Here is an 18,930-nt window from a genome sequence, read left to right as displayed (position 1 = left end):
AAGTGTTGAGCAGTTGAACACTTAGTTTATCAGTGTACCGAAGATTGAAGCTTGGCAGTACCAGTGGCCCTGGAGAGAGCTATTGTCGGGTCCGGCATAGAATTTGACAATGAGAAATGATGAACAAGGTGTCATGCGGCGGACTGTTGTACCCTCTTTGCCATTCCTGCTTTCCGTTTTCGAGATTCAGTTGAACACTCCATTTAGGGACGCTTTACCTTGCTACGCTCCCCTCCTCCCGATGCTCCGTCGAGTCCCCCCTTTTCCATCTTTCCCCGAATAATTAAATTCCTGGTGCTGCCATGCGGCGCCCGCTCTTCCGCCGGCTGACCCGCCGCGCCGAGACAGCAGGACGACGCAGACGAGACGCGGAAGTCCGCCCCCTGCTGACCCGGCGCCGTGCACGCAAAGGGGCTACTGCCTCCCGAGCTTACTGCGCATGCTTTTCTTCGTTAGAAGAGCTGTTTGAAGTGGCTCGGTAGGCGAAATGACTGAAACGACGGCGTTTAATTTGTTGGAAAACAAAAAAGTTGTCTTTTCCTATATCCGCTCTCCCTCTCCCTCCCCCTCTCCCTCTCCCTCTCCGCTCTCCGCTCTCCGCTCTCCGCTCTCCGCTCTCCCTCTGTGTCTGCTCTGCTTGCTTGCAGGGGTGGCCTTGTCTTGTCATGCGCGGGGATGATGTTTGGAGCAGTAACCCTGTATACCACCTGATCGCCCGAGGGGCTTGTGTATGGAGCCACCGAGATCCCGAGTACGCGTGTGATCACGGTGATACGGCTGGTGCCGCTGGAGGGGGCGGCGGGGGCGGCAGCATAGGTGGGCTGTAATGGACCAATCACGCAGAGTGAAGGGGAGGGCGCCGGCGAGCACGTGCCGCCGGGGCAAGTGCCACACGGGCCCCTCACCTCGGCGACGACCTGCTCCACCTGCGCTATTGCCTTAAAACTGCCGCGACTCTCATCGTTTGCCTCCCACCAAAACGTTTTTTGCCGCAGAGCAGGAGCAGCAGAACGTTTTGGGGGCGGGGGCCTGCTCTCATGCTGCTCCCGGGGAATGGGTCGTCGCCGGGATGTCCATAAAGTGAGGGGGAAAAGAGGTGTGCTGAAGGGTGGCGCGGCGCGGGGGCGTTGGGGGCGGGCCGCGTGCGACTAACGGGGTGCAGTCCTCTTGCGTTTATCTCTTTAAATACTTCGACTCTTCCAACTCCGGCGCTCCGCACAGCCTCCCTGGTCCAGCCAGCCTCCAGCTTATCTCAGCGCGACCACCCCCACACCTCACTGCGGCCCTGGAGTTCGCCCCCGGCACCCTTCCCCTCTCATCTGGGCTGCCCGGAATGCTCTTTTTCGTCACCACCCACCCACCACCACCATCACCCCTTCCTTTCCCTCTGCAAAAGCCAGAGCACTTTCCTCCAGCGATCCCGAGTCCTGTTTTTTCCCGTGCCCCCCGGTGTCCTGCAGATTTTCTCCAGCCTCCCTTGCACGTTCCTCTGCTCCTCTACTCAGCTCCCTACATCTCAAGTTGGCCTCCAGCAAGAGGTCACGCTCTTCATCCATCCACGCGCGCGCGGCGCTTTCCAGCCGTCTTTGCAACACTTCCCCCCGGCCAGCAAACCCACGCGCTTTTCCCCAGTCCAGAGCAGCAGCGGCGGCACCCTTCTCCAGCTCGTCACCGCCCCCGCGCCCTGTCCCGCGAGCGGCAGCCGCCAGGTCAGGGGGGTTTCTCTCCGCCCCGCCCCCCAGCCCGTGCCCGTGCCCGTCCACGCGCTCTCTCGTCCCGACGCCAATTTATATTATTTGTTCTAAGCGCCGCGCCGCCGCCGAGTTTGAGGTTGAGGCGCCGCCACCGCGTCGGCCGCAGAGAGCAGCTCGCAGTGATGGAAGCAATCTGAGCCCGACGGCCTGGAGGAGAAACTGGAGAAAAGTTGGGCGCGCTGCTACCCACCCCTTATTCACCACCAGGTGGTGCGCCGCTTCCAGGGAGCCCCGCTTTCCAGGAGACCCGCTCCCACCCCCCTGGATAAGGGGAGCGATGCTCGCCGCCAGATACGCCAGGGCCAGGGGGCAGCACAGGCCTCCGAGATGTGTTCACGGCCCTGGAAGAGCACCACCACCGGCGGGGAGACAGCAAGCATCCAAAGAGGCAACATGATAAGAAGAAAGGGAGGGGGCGGCTGGTGGTAGGTACAGTCTGGTACAGCACCCCCCGCCCAGCCGGCCACGAGACCTAACGCAACTGCTACGAGTTTCTGATTAAATTCAGTCATCCGCAGGGATCCGCGAGTGGATCGGATTCATAAAAGATCCGCCGAGGCCGGCCTCAGTTCGGCCCTTAATCCTCGACCAGGTTCCCACAGCAGTGTCCGCTCGGCCCAGGAACGCGCCCGGCGCTCTCGTCGTCCTCCGTCTGCACCAAGTCCCACCGACCCACAAATTTTCGTATTCGTTTGAAACATATCAAATCGACACCGCTCCGGACAGGGAGGCAAATCAGCCGTGCACCTCCATGCGGTATGCGGTACAAAAGAGGACCACACCACACACTTCTTAAATACTGATATGGAAGTGGTTCAGTATAAGCAGACTGCCGCTAACAATCGAATCTCCATAGTATGAGAAATTACTAACGTTACGTAATGTATTCTTTTCCTAAGTAATATAAACCGTAGCTGTCTCAGTAACTCTAACGGTTCGTCAATCATCAATGTCAAAAAGTACCATGTTTAGTAATTTAATATAGATACCGTAGTGATTTTTTTTTGTCTTGTCATTTCAACAAGGACCGCACATCTTTTGCCGCACCTTACCGGTGCTGCCAAGAGAGGACAGAGACGAAAGAGGGTGGGGGACGGAGAGGGAGGGAAATGGAAGTAAAGTAAAAAGAAGTAAAAAAAAAAAATGAAGTTTGACCGCAGGAATGGAGGACATCAGCAGTGCCGACGGTGCCAAAAGGGCATGTCGCGCGAGCACAAGAACACACTCACCCTCCTCTACCTCCTCCGGGGAGGACACGGCGCTGCTTACTCGACACATTAGGTCCCCGAGGAGGGGGCGGGAGGGGGCGGGCCAGAGGGGCGGGCGAGCAGAGTGTACAGCAGTTTACTTCATTTTACAGCAAGCGCCGCTGTGCGAGACGGGCGCGGCCCTTCTTCCGGCCAAGCAGAGAGTAGGCAACCCCGCTGTACCTCCGGTTCTGAGAGGCGGTGCCGCGGTGCCTGCACCTGCCCGACACAATGTTCACCACACCCACCCCATCTTTAGGATCGCCACCGCCTCGAGCTGGGGGGTCTAGAGTGCGTTTAGTCTCGTTGCGCTTAGGGACGGCCCCCGGCGAGCGCCACCACCCACCCACACACGCACGGCCTCTCTCCGCTGCCGCCGCCGCCTAACCTTTCCCGAGCATATGAAGGATGGGCCTAGAGGGGCGGGAGGGGGCGGGTGAAAGAGGGGGGGCAACGCGTTTAAATTTTGGACGAGAGACGCACGCCCACCCCTCCAATTCCACCCCCCCCCCCCCTCTCTCCCACCCGCGCACTTTCTCGCCCCACGCCCTTACTTCTCTCCTCTCTTCACTACCACACCCTCACCGTCTCGCTCTTCCGCGTCTTGTAGAAAGAGAAAGAGGCAGAGACAAAACGCGCGAATGAAATGTGCTGCTTCGCGAGTCGGTCGCGGATACACGGGGATGCGTGGCACTCCACGTTTTGCACTGTTGCACCACACGGCTGCGGAAGCAGAGGAATTGAGAGACAAGACTGGTGTCAAGCCTGAGACGTAGTGCAGTACCACGTGTCAGTGTCGAGGGGATGAAAAAAGGGGGGGAGGCATCTCGAAAACATCTTGTACTCAGAAATACGAGAAACGGAAGTATAGAAACAATGCAAGGTAATACACTAAAGTGTAAACAAAATACACTCAAACAATACAGCAAAATACACAGAAGTACAGCCGGTGTACTGGCACTACAAATGGCCAACAAGGCTCGCAAAGAAGGTCACAGCAAACGTGCATTGGTGCTCCTCCCCGAGTCAACAAAGAGAGACAGTCCACCAGATCGGTGGCAGTGTATCGCGTGCCGGCGAGCGACTACTCCTCTTGCAGCGCAGCGACGGGGGTCGTAAGAAATATAGATTAATTTGTTGCGTTTTGCTTGACAAAGGGGAATAGAGACAACGCGGCGCGCTGTAGACGCGGGGCCCCGGGCCGCGGCGGCACCGGCCAGCAGCAGCAGCAGGGCCCGCGGCCAGGGCAGGGTCTCAAGCAACAATAGTGTAATGGAGGCCATTGTTGCGAGTTGCTTGACCGCGTGTGAACGTCTGCAGGCAGGGGCCCGCGCGCCGCGGCAGGAGAGGGGCACGCCGCTCGGGCGGGGTGGGGTGGGGCAGGGTGAGGTGGGGCCGGGGCACCGGCACCCGGGGCGCCGCGTGCCTCCGGTGCGCCTCCGGTAGGACGGCTCCAGGACCGGAGACCGGACGAGCCGGCCGCGAGCGCCACGCCGGGCCACGCCGGGCCACGCCGCGGTCCCAAAACAACAACAAAACCGAGAGTCTCGTCTCCGCCCGCCGCCCGTCCCATGGCGCGGTGCGCAAGAGACGTCCGCCGTCCGTAATAAATGCACCCCCCTGGCGATGCGCTCCCAGTCGGCTCGCTCCCCCGCCCCGCCCCGCGCGCTGACGGGGCGCTGCATGCTCTGCATATACGGCCGCGCCCCGCTTGTCGTTGGGGCAGGTCACGTGTGTGGGAGCGAGAGGGTGAGAGGGAGCGAGCGAGTAAGTAGGGGAGCGTTGGCTGCGCCGCGACCAGCCGCGACCCGGTCACGCCATGCGGACGGCACGGCACGGCGGCGGCGATGGCGTGCCGCTCTGTAGAGGATCACAATGCCCAGCGCCACTCCACGTACACACACCCCCAGGCCCGCACACCACCGCACCTCCACCACCGCCACCGCGACGGCGATCATTTCCTCCAGCCAGCGCGCCCCCGCGCACTCGGCCTGCACGGGGTGAGGAAGCGGTGTTGTGACACGGCCTCCCCGAGGACATCCACAACTTCATGGCGAGAAGCCTGTCACATCAGCCGACTCGGCTCCGCCTCCCTTCCCTCCACCCGCTCGCCTCGCCCCCCGGAGCACAGCGCCGCGCGCGCGCGTCCCACAAGGAGTGAGCGAGTCTCTCAGAGCACGACATGTCAGGCCAAGAGTTTCCAAGTCGTGGGTAATGCGCCGCGGACCTTCTCTCTCACTCCCGTTGGTTGGTGCGCGCGGCCCTACGACGCTCCGACCATCTTCCGGGGGTCTCTCTCCACCCCCCCCCCCTCTCTCTCTCTCTCTCTCTCTCTCTCTCTCTCTCTCTCTCTCTCTCTCTCTCTCTCAGATTACACATTATGAGAACTCCTTCGATATCGGGAAACATCGGCATCACTCTGCCTTCAAGTATCGTGCGAGTGCGACAAACGCGACATCCGTGGGGAAAAGGCGAGACGGGAAAAGAGTCCTGACAAGGGGGTCAGTCTCCCAGTGTAGAGCCCCGCTCCCTACACATACCTTCAGAGCGGCACAAAAGCGCGCGAGGCGGACTCCGCGGCACGGCGGCGGTAGCAGCAGTCGGCGCTAAACGGACAAGAACGCTAGGACATTCATAACCATCCGCACGACGGGTCGGCCCTCGATCGAATTTGTCGTTCCAACCGTCCGTGACCGTCATGGGCGGGCCGCGGGCCGCGGGCCGCGGGGACGGACCGTGCCCGGCGCGCGGCGCGATCAGGACCCGGACGACGACGGGCCGATGGCAAACAACTCGACATTCAATCAAAGAACGCGCGGCAGCGGGACAGGACAACAGCGTGTCGTGTCTCCCGTGCGACGGAGAGAGGCAGGGGCGAGGGGGGGGGGTGAAACATTATCCGGGAGACAGGGGGGCGTACGGTGTAGGTGGCCAGCAAGCAGGGGCGTCGCGTAGGCAACGGAGGTGCATTTGTGGGAGAAGCCATTCAAAGCGGCGAGGCGGGCGGGGCAGGGCGGGGCCCCCACACCAGCAGGCCGCCCTGGACCACACGTCACGCAGGCATTGTGTCCTACCGGGGGCCTACCGGGCCGGGGCCAGTGGGCGTCGACGGGCGGGGTTCAGGGCACACGCGGGGCCGGCGACGTCGTCAGCAGCGAGCCGGGGAGGACGACGACGGCGCAAGTTCGTAAACCGTACTCACGCGGTCGAGTGTCGATGGACGCATGGCCCGCGGCGGCAGCGGCGCACAGACCACACCGGCATTACGTCATTTCTCAAAATCAGCCGCCCGATACCCACATACCGCTGCCGTTCTCTTGTGCTCGCGCCAAAGACGGACGGGCAAGAGGGGCGGCGGAATAAGACGGGCGGACGCGCTCAGCTGTTCAATGGCAGCGCGGGCGAGCGTGAGGGAGGCGAGCAGAGCGGACGACGCGTTGCTTCCTCCGCATCGTCGCGGCCGCTGCCGGTTGGGGGGGGGGGGGGTGCCCCTTCCGAAAAACATGCCGGCGGTTAATTGGTCTCCTACGGGGGAGCCAGGTGGAGGGCGGGAAAAGGCGCGGCGGCGGCGCGGCGAGTCGAGGGCGAGGGCGAGGCGGGGCGCGACGCTGGCCGCCACCACCGACTCCCCCAAGCCCGAGGAGGACGCCGGGAACGCCGGCGTCGGCGCGCGCCAACAGAAGAGACAGGCTGGGACCGCGCGGCTGGCCGGCCGATTGTTGAGCCGCAGCTGGGGCTCGGGGGCTCCCTGCGAGCTATTTCGGCGGCGGCCTGCTGTCGGCGTGTCCCTACCTCCTACGCCCGCGCGCCGGCCGGCCGGGCAGATAAGCCAAACAAGCGCGGCGAAAGTGCCACCTGCGATGAGCGAGCTCGCCAAGGAGCTAGGACATGCACACACCACCCACCTTGCACTGAAGAGACGGCGAGCGCCAGCAGCGTCAGCAGCAGCAGCAGCGCGCCACCGCGACGGCATCCTCCTGCCGGCGGGGGGCACCGCGGCCGGCTCCACGGCCACGACGGCCGGGCCGGCGGCGACATCCTGGGCGGCTCTTCTGTCAACACCGTCGTGCTCACACACACACACACGCTCTCTCTCTCTCTCTCTCACGCACACACACTTGTCAGACTGCACCGCCACCTGCCATCACATGTCAGCGCGGCACCCGCTGCATTTGACACTATTTTTCATATGCACTGCACTGATTTCGCACACACTTCACAGCACCAACACCACCACTGCACCACCACTGTAACTCCACGTTAATATGCCAACTCCGACAAAGTATTCCAATGTGATGAGGTCGCTGCAGATGATACGGTCCTCCTCTTCGTGCCCTCGTCGCCCACCGGCACACACACACACACACTCACTCACGGGCGCGCGCACGCAGACACTAGCGTGACGTCACGCGTTCACGCTTCCCAGCGGGCACACCACGTAAAAATAAACGTCGCAACGCGTGGTGGCGGCGTGGCGTCGAGATTCGCGGACAGCGCCTCCCTCCCCCGGGGCCGGCCCGGCCTGCGGCCTGCTGCAGCGCCGCCGCGGTGCCACGCCGTCGACGACGTCGTCGTCGTGCTGGTCGTTCGTTCGTCTCGCCGATCACGTCCGGGATGCCGGGCGTCGGGCGCGCGGCAGCAACTCAAAGCCCCTCCGTCTGCGAACGACCGCCTCCGGAGAGGAACTGAGCGGCGCGGCGTCGCGCGGGCCGTAGCAGACGACGCATCCCGGCGCCGGCACAACCCTCCGCCCCCTCCCTGCCTCGCCGGGGGCGAGCCGAGCCGAGCCGAGCGCGTCCCGAAGCCGAGCAAGCAGAGCGCGGGGCCGCGCCGCACCGCCGCTGCCCTCTGGCGGCGGGAGGCCCAGGCTCTGCCGACGCCGCCGCTGCCGCGGCCTGGCGGCGCGGACAGGTAACTTTACACCTGGACTGCAAGACGGGGGCGGCGCGGGGGTGGCGCGGGGGCGGCGGCCGGGGCGGGTGCATCGTGCATCGGTGCACAGGTGAGCGTGCGCCAGGTGCACGCAGCGTGACGCGCGCGCGGCAGAGTCAAGCAAGAAGAGCAGCGAGTGCTTCTTGAACCAGTCGGAGACGGGCCCCTCCGCGCGCGGCTATATGCGCCGGCTATTCTTAATCCCGTCGTTGCGGCCGGATCACACTAGAGGACACGTCCCGAGCATGGAACCGCGGGAAACCATATTGTCAGAAGCTCAGGGTGATTGACGAGTGAGGGAGGGTGGGGTAGATTGGGACACGGGGTACATTGGGACAGTAGCAATATCACATATTTCTAACAGTATTTACGTGCTGAAAAAAATTGACACGTAGCCAATGTTAGCATATTTCATGATGGTATCAGTGTTGGGAAGATTGCACACCTTGTCTGATGTACAGAAAATATCAAAGTACGATAAGCTCAAAAATCTGTTAAAAGTAAGGTACCTTCTTATTTTATTTTGCTATTTTCTACGCAAACTGAAATGAGATAGAAAATCGCGCAAGTAGCTGGTCAGTAGGTAGTTCCTTACGACGCATTTTGCAAGTAAGGATTTTGAGTTGAATCCCAAAATACCGAAGAAAAAGAAAGAAATCACAGGAAAGGCAATTAAGTGCACACTGGGACAGTACACCAAAAGTGCTCAATGTAGCCCCTCAAAAAATCCAAAAACTGTCTCATCTTGTAGATAACTGGCCTATTTAGGCTTCCAGACCGCAAGGTGGTTCGTATGCTGATATTTCACAGGTAAGCGCGTCAACTGTCCCAATGTGCCCCATCTTATGTAGTCTTATGGTGTCCCAATGTGCCCCGTGCCCGGGAACATTGGGACAGGTGACACACTTCGGGGAAATCTCTCTACAGCCAAAGAGCATGAGATAAAAAATCAGGACGATATAGGCTGTGATAGGCCACATATTAATGTACAATTGTAGCCAGTACCGGTCATTCCAACATGCATGATCTCCGACCTACAGCAAAAAGAAAAAATCCGTCCCAATCTACCCCACCTTCCCTTGTCCGTCGATTCAGTGGCGATTAGCAAAGCGCGGCTTACAGGTCCGTGTGACTACGGGGGGAGAGGGGAGCCATGGGGCGAGCACTGCTGGTTGCCTTCGCACAGGGGCTTCGCAACACAATGGCCTACCTTGCAGGCTATGCTCACTAGAAACAAGCAGAGGGCCATCATACCCCCCCCCCCTCCCTTTCACCAGGCCTTGTTTGCAGGCTTCGTTTCCGGCAACTACATCGTGGCTCCGGCAATCTGTTTCCGACTTAGTTCTTTTCTTCCCCACTTGCCTTTGACGGACCTAGACTGCAATGGTCTATTGCTGTTGTGTGATGGGATTCTCGTCATGACACGACGAGTCCAAGTCATCACCATCGACTGTCAAAGTGCAGGTTACGCTAACAAAATTACTAAGTGTCTTAAATTTGCGATAATAAATTAAGCGCGGGTGGCGCTGGCATAGTAATGGCAACTCTGCGGTCCAGACATGTTGATCTAATAAAGTATATCTGTAAACCTGAAATCGCTATGGTTTAACATGGGAAGTTTTCTTGTTTCCCGAATTCCTCTGCATTTCAGTTTCAACGGAATGCTTTATTCGTACATTTCACTACAGCTGCACGGAAAAAAAACATTCGCTGTTGCAGACAAAAATTCGCTGTCTCAGACTCAACGAATTTTATTAGTTGTCAGAGCGAATAATTTGCTACGGAAGCAAAGAATTAGTTGCGGAGGCGAATGCGTGCCCTGAAGCAGAAATAGTGCCGTTCACTGGAACAGGGCTCGCGTTAGCCACCTCAGCGGATACTTTGCTACCGTGGCAAATTATTCGCTTGAACAACTAATAAAATTCGTTGAGTATGAGCCAGCGAATTTTTGTCTGCAACAGCGAATGTTTTTGTTGTTTTGTTTTTCGTGTGCTTCGACAATCTTGGTAGTATACACAATTACTGTGAGTTTGAATCAGACGACGACTCCTGTCTGAGCTGGCGCTCCATAAATGAGAATAGGATTCCAGTAAAAATTGATAAACAAGTGTAAAATCTAATTAAACACCAGATAGGTCCTTTGTGCTCTCAAAAGTAGCACACTTTGTTAAACAAAATCGTTTATTGTGAATTTAAGATACTGTACAAACGTTCTTCTAAATCGAAATCAAAATATTCCTAAGAGGCCACAAATCAATTTACCATAATATCATTATTAACGAGCCAACACAAAGTGCTGCGTAAGAAAATACATTTTATTTCAGTCATGGGCGTCACGTGGAAGGAGTACCCACGAAAAGTATTTACGCTTACCCTTGACCAGGTTAGCTCTCTCCTCACGGAGTCTTCTGTGGCAGCCTAAGGCGCACACTGCACAGGGTGAGTCACCACGACAGTACAACTTTCCTCCGTCTCGGAGGGGCACACACAACTGTAGCAAGGGGTTCGTCGTCAGAAGCGCCAGGAGCGGGTCTCGGTGCACCCAGGAGTGGCGGCATGAAGGCTCCTGGATGAACACGCGCAGGGAGCGCAGGGCCGGCGCCGTGGCGGGTGTGATGCTCCGCAGCAGATCGGCCGCCTTCCTGTCCACCTCCAAGTGCCGCAGGGCCGGCAACATGGGCAGCGCGGTGATCAGCGCCTCCAGCAGGACGCTAGGCAAGGGAGGCTTGGACCACATGGACTTCAGGCCAAGAATGGTGAGCGATTCGATGGTCGCCCGGGACCGTGCGGACGAGGACAAGACCAGAACCAGGGTCGCGGCCGAGGTCGCGGCGATGAGGGTGGAATCGTCTTTGGTTCGGTAGTCCAAAGTGAGGTCGCGCAGCTTCTCGGTGCAGCGCAGGAACTTCACGGCCGACTCGAGGCGGGCGTCTGAGCCGGGAGACAGGTGCAGGTAGACCTTACTCAGCGAGTCACACTTTGCCAAGGCCTCCAGCCCCGGGAAGAGGGGGCACCGCAGGTAGCGAAGGTGAGTGATGCTGGCCAACAGCGTCCAGCGCCTCTCAGACCATGAGGCCGTGGTTAAGGCAGCCTCGTATACGCAAGGTTCTAGAAGGACTTCCTCCAGAGTGGCAGCGTGCCTTGACAGGATGAAGTTGTAAAAGGCATCGGTGTTAGCGCCAAGCGAACACTGGAAGAACTTGAGGGAGGGCGAGGGCAACGCGTGGCGAAGGAAGCAGGACATAGGAATGCCGCATTTTGGTAAAAACTGGACTCGGAGCCTCTCGAGGCTATGTGTTGACGCCACCGCCACCAACAGAGCGGCTGCTTCCTTCTCTTGCACTCCATCTTTTACATACACACAGAGGCGCCTGAGGCGTCCAAGCGCCGCCTGGCTACGGATGGTCAAAGCGACGTCGGCAGGGTCGCCGTCCACGGTCAGCTCCAACTCAGAGACGGAGCACCTTGCCGAGGCGGACAGCCAGTGACACCTCTTGGTGGAGGGGAAGTGCACTACTAGCTTCGCCAAGCACGGCGCGAGACGCAGCACCGGACACGCCCATGGGTCCTTGGCTTCGAGTCGCCGATGCCGCCACACGCCCGGCAGCAGCGCTAAGGACTCGAGTCTCTTGGACACGAGGCGGCAAGTAAAGACGTCCTCCACGTCCAGGTACTGCATCACCATCACGAGCAAGTCGTCCATCAGATGTTCCAACTTCAAGCCCTGCAAGGACACGATTGGATTACCACGAGCACATGAAACAAGCGCGGCTTACGCCCCAGAGTTGAAGCACGAACTTGTTTGAACAAAACCCTTCTCGTTGTGACATATCCGCACTAAGGACTGCCGGCTCGGGACTTTCACTCTCGCCAGAAAAACGGAATGTGAGAGGTACACTCTAAGTGGCAAAGGGACAATATTTGTCCATAGCGACAATGCGTCTGTGCGCACATCTTGCACGATGCAATTTTGAATCCTGAGTAGTGACAAATTTGTATATTCAGTGCGACAAAATAAAAAATGTGTGCAGCAGGAGCTATACAAATTTGTAACTACCCAGGATTTAAAAAGTCAGGTAATTATATTTAAACTGTAGGTAGACTATAGACCACATCACACTGCATTAGATGTGCGAAAGTCCATTCAAACACTGCTAGTGTTAGGCAAAACGGTTCGCACATCTTTTCAAAAGATGTCTACCTAGTTGCTCGCCGAGTGTGTCAAAATGTCAAATAACTGTTTTCAATGTCAAAAGTAACATGTCTTGGACGAAAACATAAGAAAACCATTTTCACAAATTACATCAATGAAAGGTACAACTTTTATTAATCATATCGATACATAAAAAGATTCTGTACACAGTTTTTGTAAAAAAAATGAATGCGTTTAAGCCCACATTTGTCGTACCTTATTTACGTTACATACCAAAATGTCAAACCGAATACAGGTTTCATTTAAAAAAGAAATTACTCGAGGTATAAGCATATATTTCCACTGATCATTTAATGACAGAATAAATCACTGCATTAGATTTGAAAATGTCACACACTTGTAAATTGGCAAAACGCGTCGGGCAGTGACAAAGATAGTCCTTTGCTCGTCTACGAGAGTGTGGTCATATCCGATGAAGAACACTTTCAAAAGGTACACTATCATTAACATTAAGAATCGTTATTTATCATGCGTCATTAGCTCAACATTAAAAACAAAAACAAAAAAACCCGTTAAGTTTATAAACCAGCAAACTACGCTTCATTTCACTGGGGGACACCTCGAGGAATGGGCACAAATCGAGAAGTAAATCTTTGCTCGTTTTGATCCAGGAGACCCTGATGACAGCCTTGCGCACATCCGTCACAGGGCGTGTCTGCACAGAAGTATGGGACGGCACGGGGGACGAGTAGCTGCAGCGAGAGGTTGGCTGCTCGCAGTGCCTGCACGGCTTCCACATGTAGGAGACTGTGCCTGCATTTGGGGAACCTGAATAACTCCAGGACCAGATTCTTCATTGCCGAGGCCGTGGTGGGCTTGATGCCCATCATGACCTCTTCTGGCACCCCGTTTAACGTTAGGGAGCGCAGTGCTGGCAGCAGAGGCAACGCGGCGAGCAGCGTCGTCTGCACCGCGGTGGGCATCGCCCTGGTCCAGGGCACTGTGGTTATGGAAAGTGACTCCACCATCGTGCGGGACGGTCCGGACGCCAACGCCGCAACCATATCCCCACAGACGGAACAGGGCATATTGTAGTCGGAGTACATGAAGTAGACTACGCGAAGCCTCCGTGCCCGGCGCAAGAACTCCACCGCAGACCTGGTGCCTGCGGGCGTGCCAGGACGGATGTTCAGCCTCACCCTCTCGAGCAACTCGCAGGCAGCCACCGCCTCCAGCCCCGGGATCAGAGGGCACGCAAGCACACGCAGGTTCGGCATGCCTGCCAGCAGGGAAGCCACCGTCATCAGGGGCGTATTGGGTGGGTACATTTCGTCCCAAAAAATTGCTACGTCCTCCAGTGTGACGGCATGCCCGGCCATGATGTACCTTAGTAAGGGCTGCTCAGCTAGCGACTTCAGGCCGCACTTCAAATGCCTTATGGACGGCTCGGACACGGCATTGTGCGACACGTAACAAGTCATGAAAGGCCCGTAAGCCAAGCCATGGCCGATGGAGAGCTCCCTCAGCCCAGCAGTCGACGCGACCGCACCCCAGAATACGTCTCCTTTACTGTCCGCGGGCGCTCCGCAACCAGCAGACAACACATGCAGACACCTGAGCTGGCCAAGCGCCTGCTGGTGCCGGACGATGAGAGCGTACAGAACGGCGCTCTCTGGTCTCACCGCGAGTACCAGTTTGACTACGGTACACTTGGTGGTGGACAGCAGCAGCGGGTGGCAGCGGAAAGACGGAAGCTCAACTTTGAGAGTGGCGAGGCACGGCGCCAGACGCAGCACTGGGCACATCAGTGGGCTGCTGTCGGAAATCTGCCTGTGCCGCCACACGGCAGGGTGGGGGCGTGTAAAGTTAAGCACGCGTGAGCGTTCACGTGAGATGAGCGTCCTGGTGAGAGGCAAAATGACGCGAAAATTGACAAACCCATAGATTTTTAGAGAGGAGGGACTAAAGAAGAGTGCAATCCTGCAAAAATATTTTCAATTTGAAGTCGTTTCGTTTAGTATATGGCACCGCACGTTGCTCGTGTGAGCGCTCATCTCACGTGAAACGCTCACGCGTACTTAACTTTACACGCCCTGGAGGGCGAGGGCGCCGAGCCCCGTGCACACGAGGCGGCAGGCGAAGAGGTCCTCCATCCCCACGTATCCCAGCACCATCAGAACAACCTCGTTGGGGAGCTTCTCCAGCTCCATGCCCTGCAAGGACACAACGGTAAGCAAGGCGGAAAAAAAGACTCAGAGCGTCGAGACTTGTAGCTTAGCTACAGCTACGTGATTTTAGTTCTTTCCAGAAATACAAAAGTCTACGTCATGTAGTCGTTCCCGCATGAAAAAAAAAACAAACGAAAAAATCGTACAAGTTTTCCGTCCGAGCTCTACGCTTAGTTCCCAGGGGTCGCAATTTGATTTAATAAAATCTGACAGTTTTGGTCATTGCAATTGACGGTCTGCTCTCTGCTCTGCTGTTTGATGTTTTAAGCATGCTCTCGCAGAAGCAATAAAGAAGACTGTTGGATATTTTAGCTCCACTGGACCCGAGTCTACGTTTCCTTACTGACCCAAACAAATTTCCATACCAGACTAAAATAAAAAGGCGTAAAAAGGCAATCTTTTTCCAAAGTTCAGCTTTAGAAACAATAACCGGAGTGTTTTATTCCAGAAAAATAGGTACTCTTGGCTGTAAATGTTGTACAAGAGATGTAGGTTGAAAGGAGAAAAAAAAACAGCTCATATACCTAGGCAATAGTTTATTTGACATTATACTAGATTGATGAGACATGACAAAAGAGAACAGTCAAAATAGTCAAATTTCACATTTCAGTGAACGAGAATGGCATTGGCATAGAACCTCAAGTGGCCAGTGATTAATTTACCAGACATCAGTACCTTAACATTAAAAAATTAAGCAACAATAATAAACATTTATGATGTCTTATTAGCTTAACATTAAGAAAAATTAAATATATCGTTAACAATGCCTGATAGATTAGGAATAATAAAACATTGGTAAACATTATTTATCATGATTTATTACATAAACATTAGGCATAATTTATGATGCCAATTTGTTTCAACATTGAGAAACATTCAAAATATTTACCATGCCTCACTAGGTCAACATTTAAAAAAATAAGAACTTCGGACAGTTCAAAAAAATGATCATTTGCTCTTTCAAGAGTGGCGTCATATTCGATTGAGAAGACTATAAAAAGGAACACAAAGATGATGAACATTAAAAAACATTAGACAAACCATGCCCAATTAGCTCGACAGTACAAAAAAATAAAAAAAATTAATTATGAACAAGCAAAATAGACTTCGCTTCACTGAGGAACATCTCGGGGAATGGGAACAAATTGAAAAGAAGCAAAACGTTCGCCGTTCTCGGGCAGGCCCTGGTGGCACCCTAGCTCACAGTAGTCACATGTGGTGCCAGCGCAGTAAGATGAGAGGGTGGCGGGAACGAGTGGCTGGACATGGGGATTGTCTGACATGATAGCCTTCACGCCCTCTTCGTGGAGGAGACTATGAACACATGCTTGGGACGCCCAGAACTCCAGCATCAGGTACTCCAGCGCGGCCGGGGCCGTGGCCGGCTTGCCGCAACAGCTCGTCGGGCACCGCGCCGCCTACCTTGATGGTGCCCAGGGCCGGCAGCAGGGGCAGCGCGGCCAGCATGGCCCTCTGCACCACCGCGGGCATCGGCAGGGTCCACGGGAGGAAGGACACGCTGACCGACTGGAGGGTGGCGCGGGTCCGGCCGGCCGACAGGGCCTCGAAGAGCTCGCAGCAGACGGAGTGCGGGGTGTTCAAATCCCCGCACTCCATGGCCACGTGGCGCAGGGCCTTGGCGCGGAGAAAGAACTGCACCGCGGACCTGGTCGCGGCCGGCGTGCCGGGGCTCAGCTGCAGGTCCACCTTCTCGAGGGCTTCGCACGCCGCCACCGCCTCCAGACCGGGCAGCAGCGGGCACGCCAGCTCCCGCAGAGCCGCGAGGGTGGCCAGCACAGGCGCCAAGGCTACCATCTCCGTGACGGCGGTCATGGACTCAAACCCCGTCAGGTTTATCGCCGTCAATGTTGCGTTGTTGACGGCCACCACGTGCTTCAGGAGAGACTGGGTGCGCAGGCATACGTTGAAATGGAGCCGTTTGAGTAATGGCGCAGACACTTCGTTATTTCTGATAAAACACTCGATCACTAGGGGTGAGGGGGCGCATTCAGGGATAGGGTTCACTACCAGATCCCGGAGGCCGCCTGTCGAGGCTACCGCCCCCAAGATTACTGCTGCTTCATGGCCACTCATGTCCACCTCATTTTCAAAATCATCTTCGAGTTCCACTTCCAGAGACCTCAGTTGTCCGAGCGCCTCTTGATTCCGGATGACCAGGGCACCTTGGGCGGCTCCCCCCGGCCCCACGATCAGCTGCAAGGAGGACGCGGCGCACTTCGTCGACAACAGCGTCAGCGGGTGGCAGTTGGAGGAGGTGGGCACGGTGACAACCAGCTTCGCCAGGCACGGCGCGAGTCTCAGCACCGGGCAAGTCAGCCTCCTGCGGTTGACGACGAGCCGCCGGTGCCGCCACACGCCCGGGTGCAGGGCCAGGGCGCCCAGCCTCCGGCAGACGAGGCGGCACGCGAACAGGTCAACCCTCCTGACCTTTTCGAGAATCAGCAATAGTAGCTCGTCCGGGTATCTCATCAGTTCCATGCCCTGTAATAACACGATTCAATTACCAACGAGAGCCAAAGAGATGCAGATCAGGGCACCGACTTGGGGGGCGCAAGGCCTCCAAGCCCACGGCCTCCGAAGTCGCCGTCTATGTATCTCTTACCGAGGCCGGGGACACGGACGCCGGACTCGGGCGCAGCACGTTGCCGTCAACGTCAACCGGGCTTTGCGAGTGGCCTTCGCCAAGTCTGCGGTTGCTAAGTACGATCCCGAAGTCACCGTCAGCCTATCTTTTACCGAGGACACGGACGGACCAACGGCAAGGTCGTGGACACCGATCGGCGACCTCGACGGTGGGCTGTAGGGTGTGCGCCGGCGCGGCTCAGTACAGAATCGAGCGAAAAACCGACTGAATCAAATCCAATCTATATACGAAGTATAAGATTGTTAAATTACGACATAAATGCAGGCGAAACCTCCGCCTGGTTTACAGTACCGCGCAACATCCCCCCCCCCCCTTTTTACCAACCTCTCACATTTCCCCTTTCCCTTTTCCTGCCCCGCTATAAGCGCCGTACCGAATTTCTAATCCCGCGCGCGCGCTTCCAGATGTAACACACATGGCGGCTACCGGGGGCTGGGGGCGGCGGGGGCGGGAGCAGGGGCGGCCCAGGAGCGCGGGCGCCACGGGCCGTGAGGACCGCCCCGACAGGGGCTTACGGCGGCTTACAAGGCCTGAGGCAACAACGGGGGGGCCTAATCTAGGGCCCCCAGCCCCGCCCCGGCCACTGTCACAGACTGCATGACGGCGGACCAATAGTGCCGGAAACTAACTGAAACAGGGACCGGGCAGCGCCTGAATTAGGCACAGGGCCGCCGGGGAGAGGCACGGCCAAAGTCGGCTTTCGCAAAGTAGTTACAATCTGTTTAGATTGCCGAGATCTACAAAACCATCCTTGTGCGCCGGCCCGCGCGCGACTTCGTCGACGTCCCCACGTCCCCCCCATCAAAGGTGGCCGTGGCCGACAAAGGGGTAAAGTGCGCGGGACCGAGTTTCGCACGAGACACGCGAACCTGCACGACGTGAACCGATCCCCACCGACCGACGACAACGCGAAATACTCCTCATTCTGAGCCCACCAGCCCAGCCAGCACCCGCTACGCCCCCACGTCGGGGCCCTTCCCCTGCACCCCTCCGGCCCTCCCCGGCCCCGCCGCCGCCACCTCGTATTAGGCTGCTACACAACTTTGGTCAAACACAAAAAGACGCTCGACGACAAAAGTTTTTAGACGGCCATTTGTTTTCGGGCAATGTGTACACGCGCCCGTGATAGCTCGGGGGAGGTGATGAATCGTCCACACGACGACCCCCCCCCCACATTCCCCCCCGCAGGGAAGGGGGAAAGGGGGGAAGGGGGGGGGGATGAGGGAGGGAGCAGCGCGGGCAGCCAGTGCGGCAGGGGTAGCAGACACGAGGACAACGCTGCTGGCAGAAAGTCTCAACTGCTCGTGGAACTTGAAGCCTCCATTCGAGCCGGCGATGTGCCGGGCAGGGCCGCCGCGCCGCCCGCCGCCCCGCGCCCCGCCACGACGTCCACCTCGGTCGGCGGCGCGGGGGCGGATTGAATGCGGAGCAACCGGAGAAGGGAGGGTGAGGCAGACGCAGCAGCAGCAGCAGCAGCAGCAGCAGCAGCCGTCCTCGTCCTGCCTGCTGCCGGAATAATTCAGAGGTTTCCTCCCGGCAAAGAGGAACAACTTTCGACGGGCACTACACGTTCGTCGTCGCGCAGCAGCGTCCATGACCTCCTTGGAGGCGCCCGAAGAACAGCAGCGCGCACGTCAGCGCGCGGCACAGAGCAGAGAGGGGCGGGGGGCAAAAGCACCAAGCAAGTTGAACAATTAACGGAGATAGTGACACAAAGGCGGGGGAGGGCGCAGCGAAGGGGCGGGCTGAGAGGGGGGGAGGGAGCCCAATGAAGTAAAGCAAGAAGAGGCGGTGAGGGGAAGGTGAGGGACCTCAGGGCTTCCGGCGAGGGAGACGAGCAGACAGACGGACGCCTCAGTGCGACGCGAGTACACGTACAACTTCAACAGACACACAGGGGCGCGCGCGCGCGCGGCGAGATCCGAGCTGCCTCAGTTTATCCCCCCCCCCC

The 18,930-nt window shown here is 57.5% G+C and overlaps 2 protein-coding genes across 4 annotated transcripts in view; both read right to left on the bottom strand.

Annotated features, from left to right (window-relative positions):
• LOC113215360 (hemicentin-1) overlaps window positions 1–7,704 on the bottom strand; it is a 479,462-nt gene extending 471,758 nt beyond the window's left edge. Inside the window, exon 1 of the mRNA XM_052273338.1 lies at window positions 6,907–7,704. Coding sequence (XP_052129298.1) covers window positions 6,907–7,039 — 133 coding nt within the window. The 5' untranslated portion in view covers window positions 7,040–7,704. The remainder of the gene's footprint in view (window positions 1–6,906) is intronic.
• A 2,437-nt stretch (window positions 7,705–10,141) lies between these two features.
• Window positions 10,142–18,930, bottom strand: part of LOC113209663 (uncharacterized) — a 23,165-nt gene continuing 14,376 nt past the window's right edge. Inside the window, exon 2 of one of the 3 annotated variants that reach the window (XM_052273172.1) lies at window positions 10,142–11,657. In XM_052273172.1, the coding sequence (XP_052129132.1) occupies window positions 10,254–11,657 (1,404 nt within the window). In that variant the 3' untranslated portion in view covers window positions 10,142–10,253. Of the gene's footprint in view, window positions 11,658–14,180; window positions 14,300–14,853; window positions 16,817–18,930 lie in introns of those variants that run through there. The other 2 variants (XR_008011836.1, XM_026427314.2) reach the window with 2 other exon arrangements.

The sequence above is a fragment of the Frankliniella occidentalis genome, unplaced genomic scaffold (genome assembly GCF_000697945.3).
Source record: "Frankliniella occidentalis isolate FOCC.00 unplaced genomic scaffold, Focc_3.1 Scaffold7, whole genome shotgun sequence".
Lineage (NCBI taxonomy): Eukaryota > Metazoa > Arthropoda > Insecta > Thysanoptera > Thripidae > Frankliniella > Frankliniella occidentalis.
Note: the sequence above shows the minus strand (reverse complement) of the source record. Positions and strands in the feature narration are given on the sequence as shown.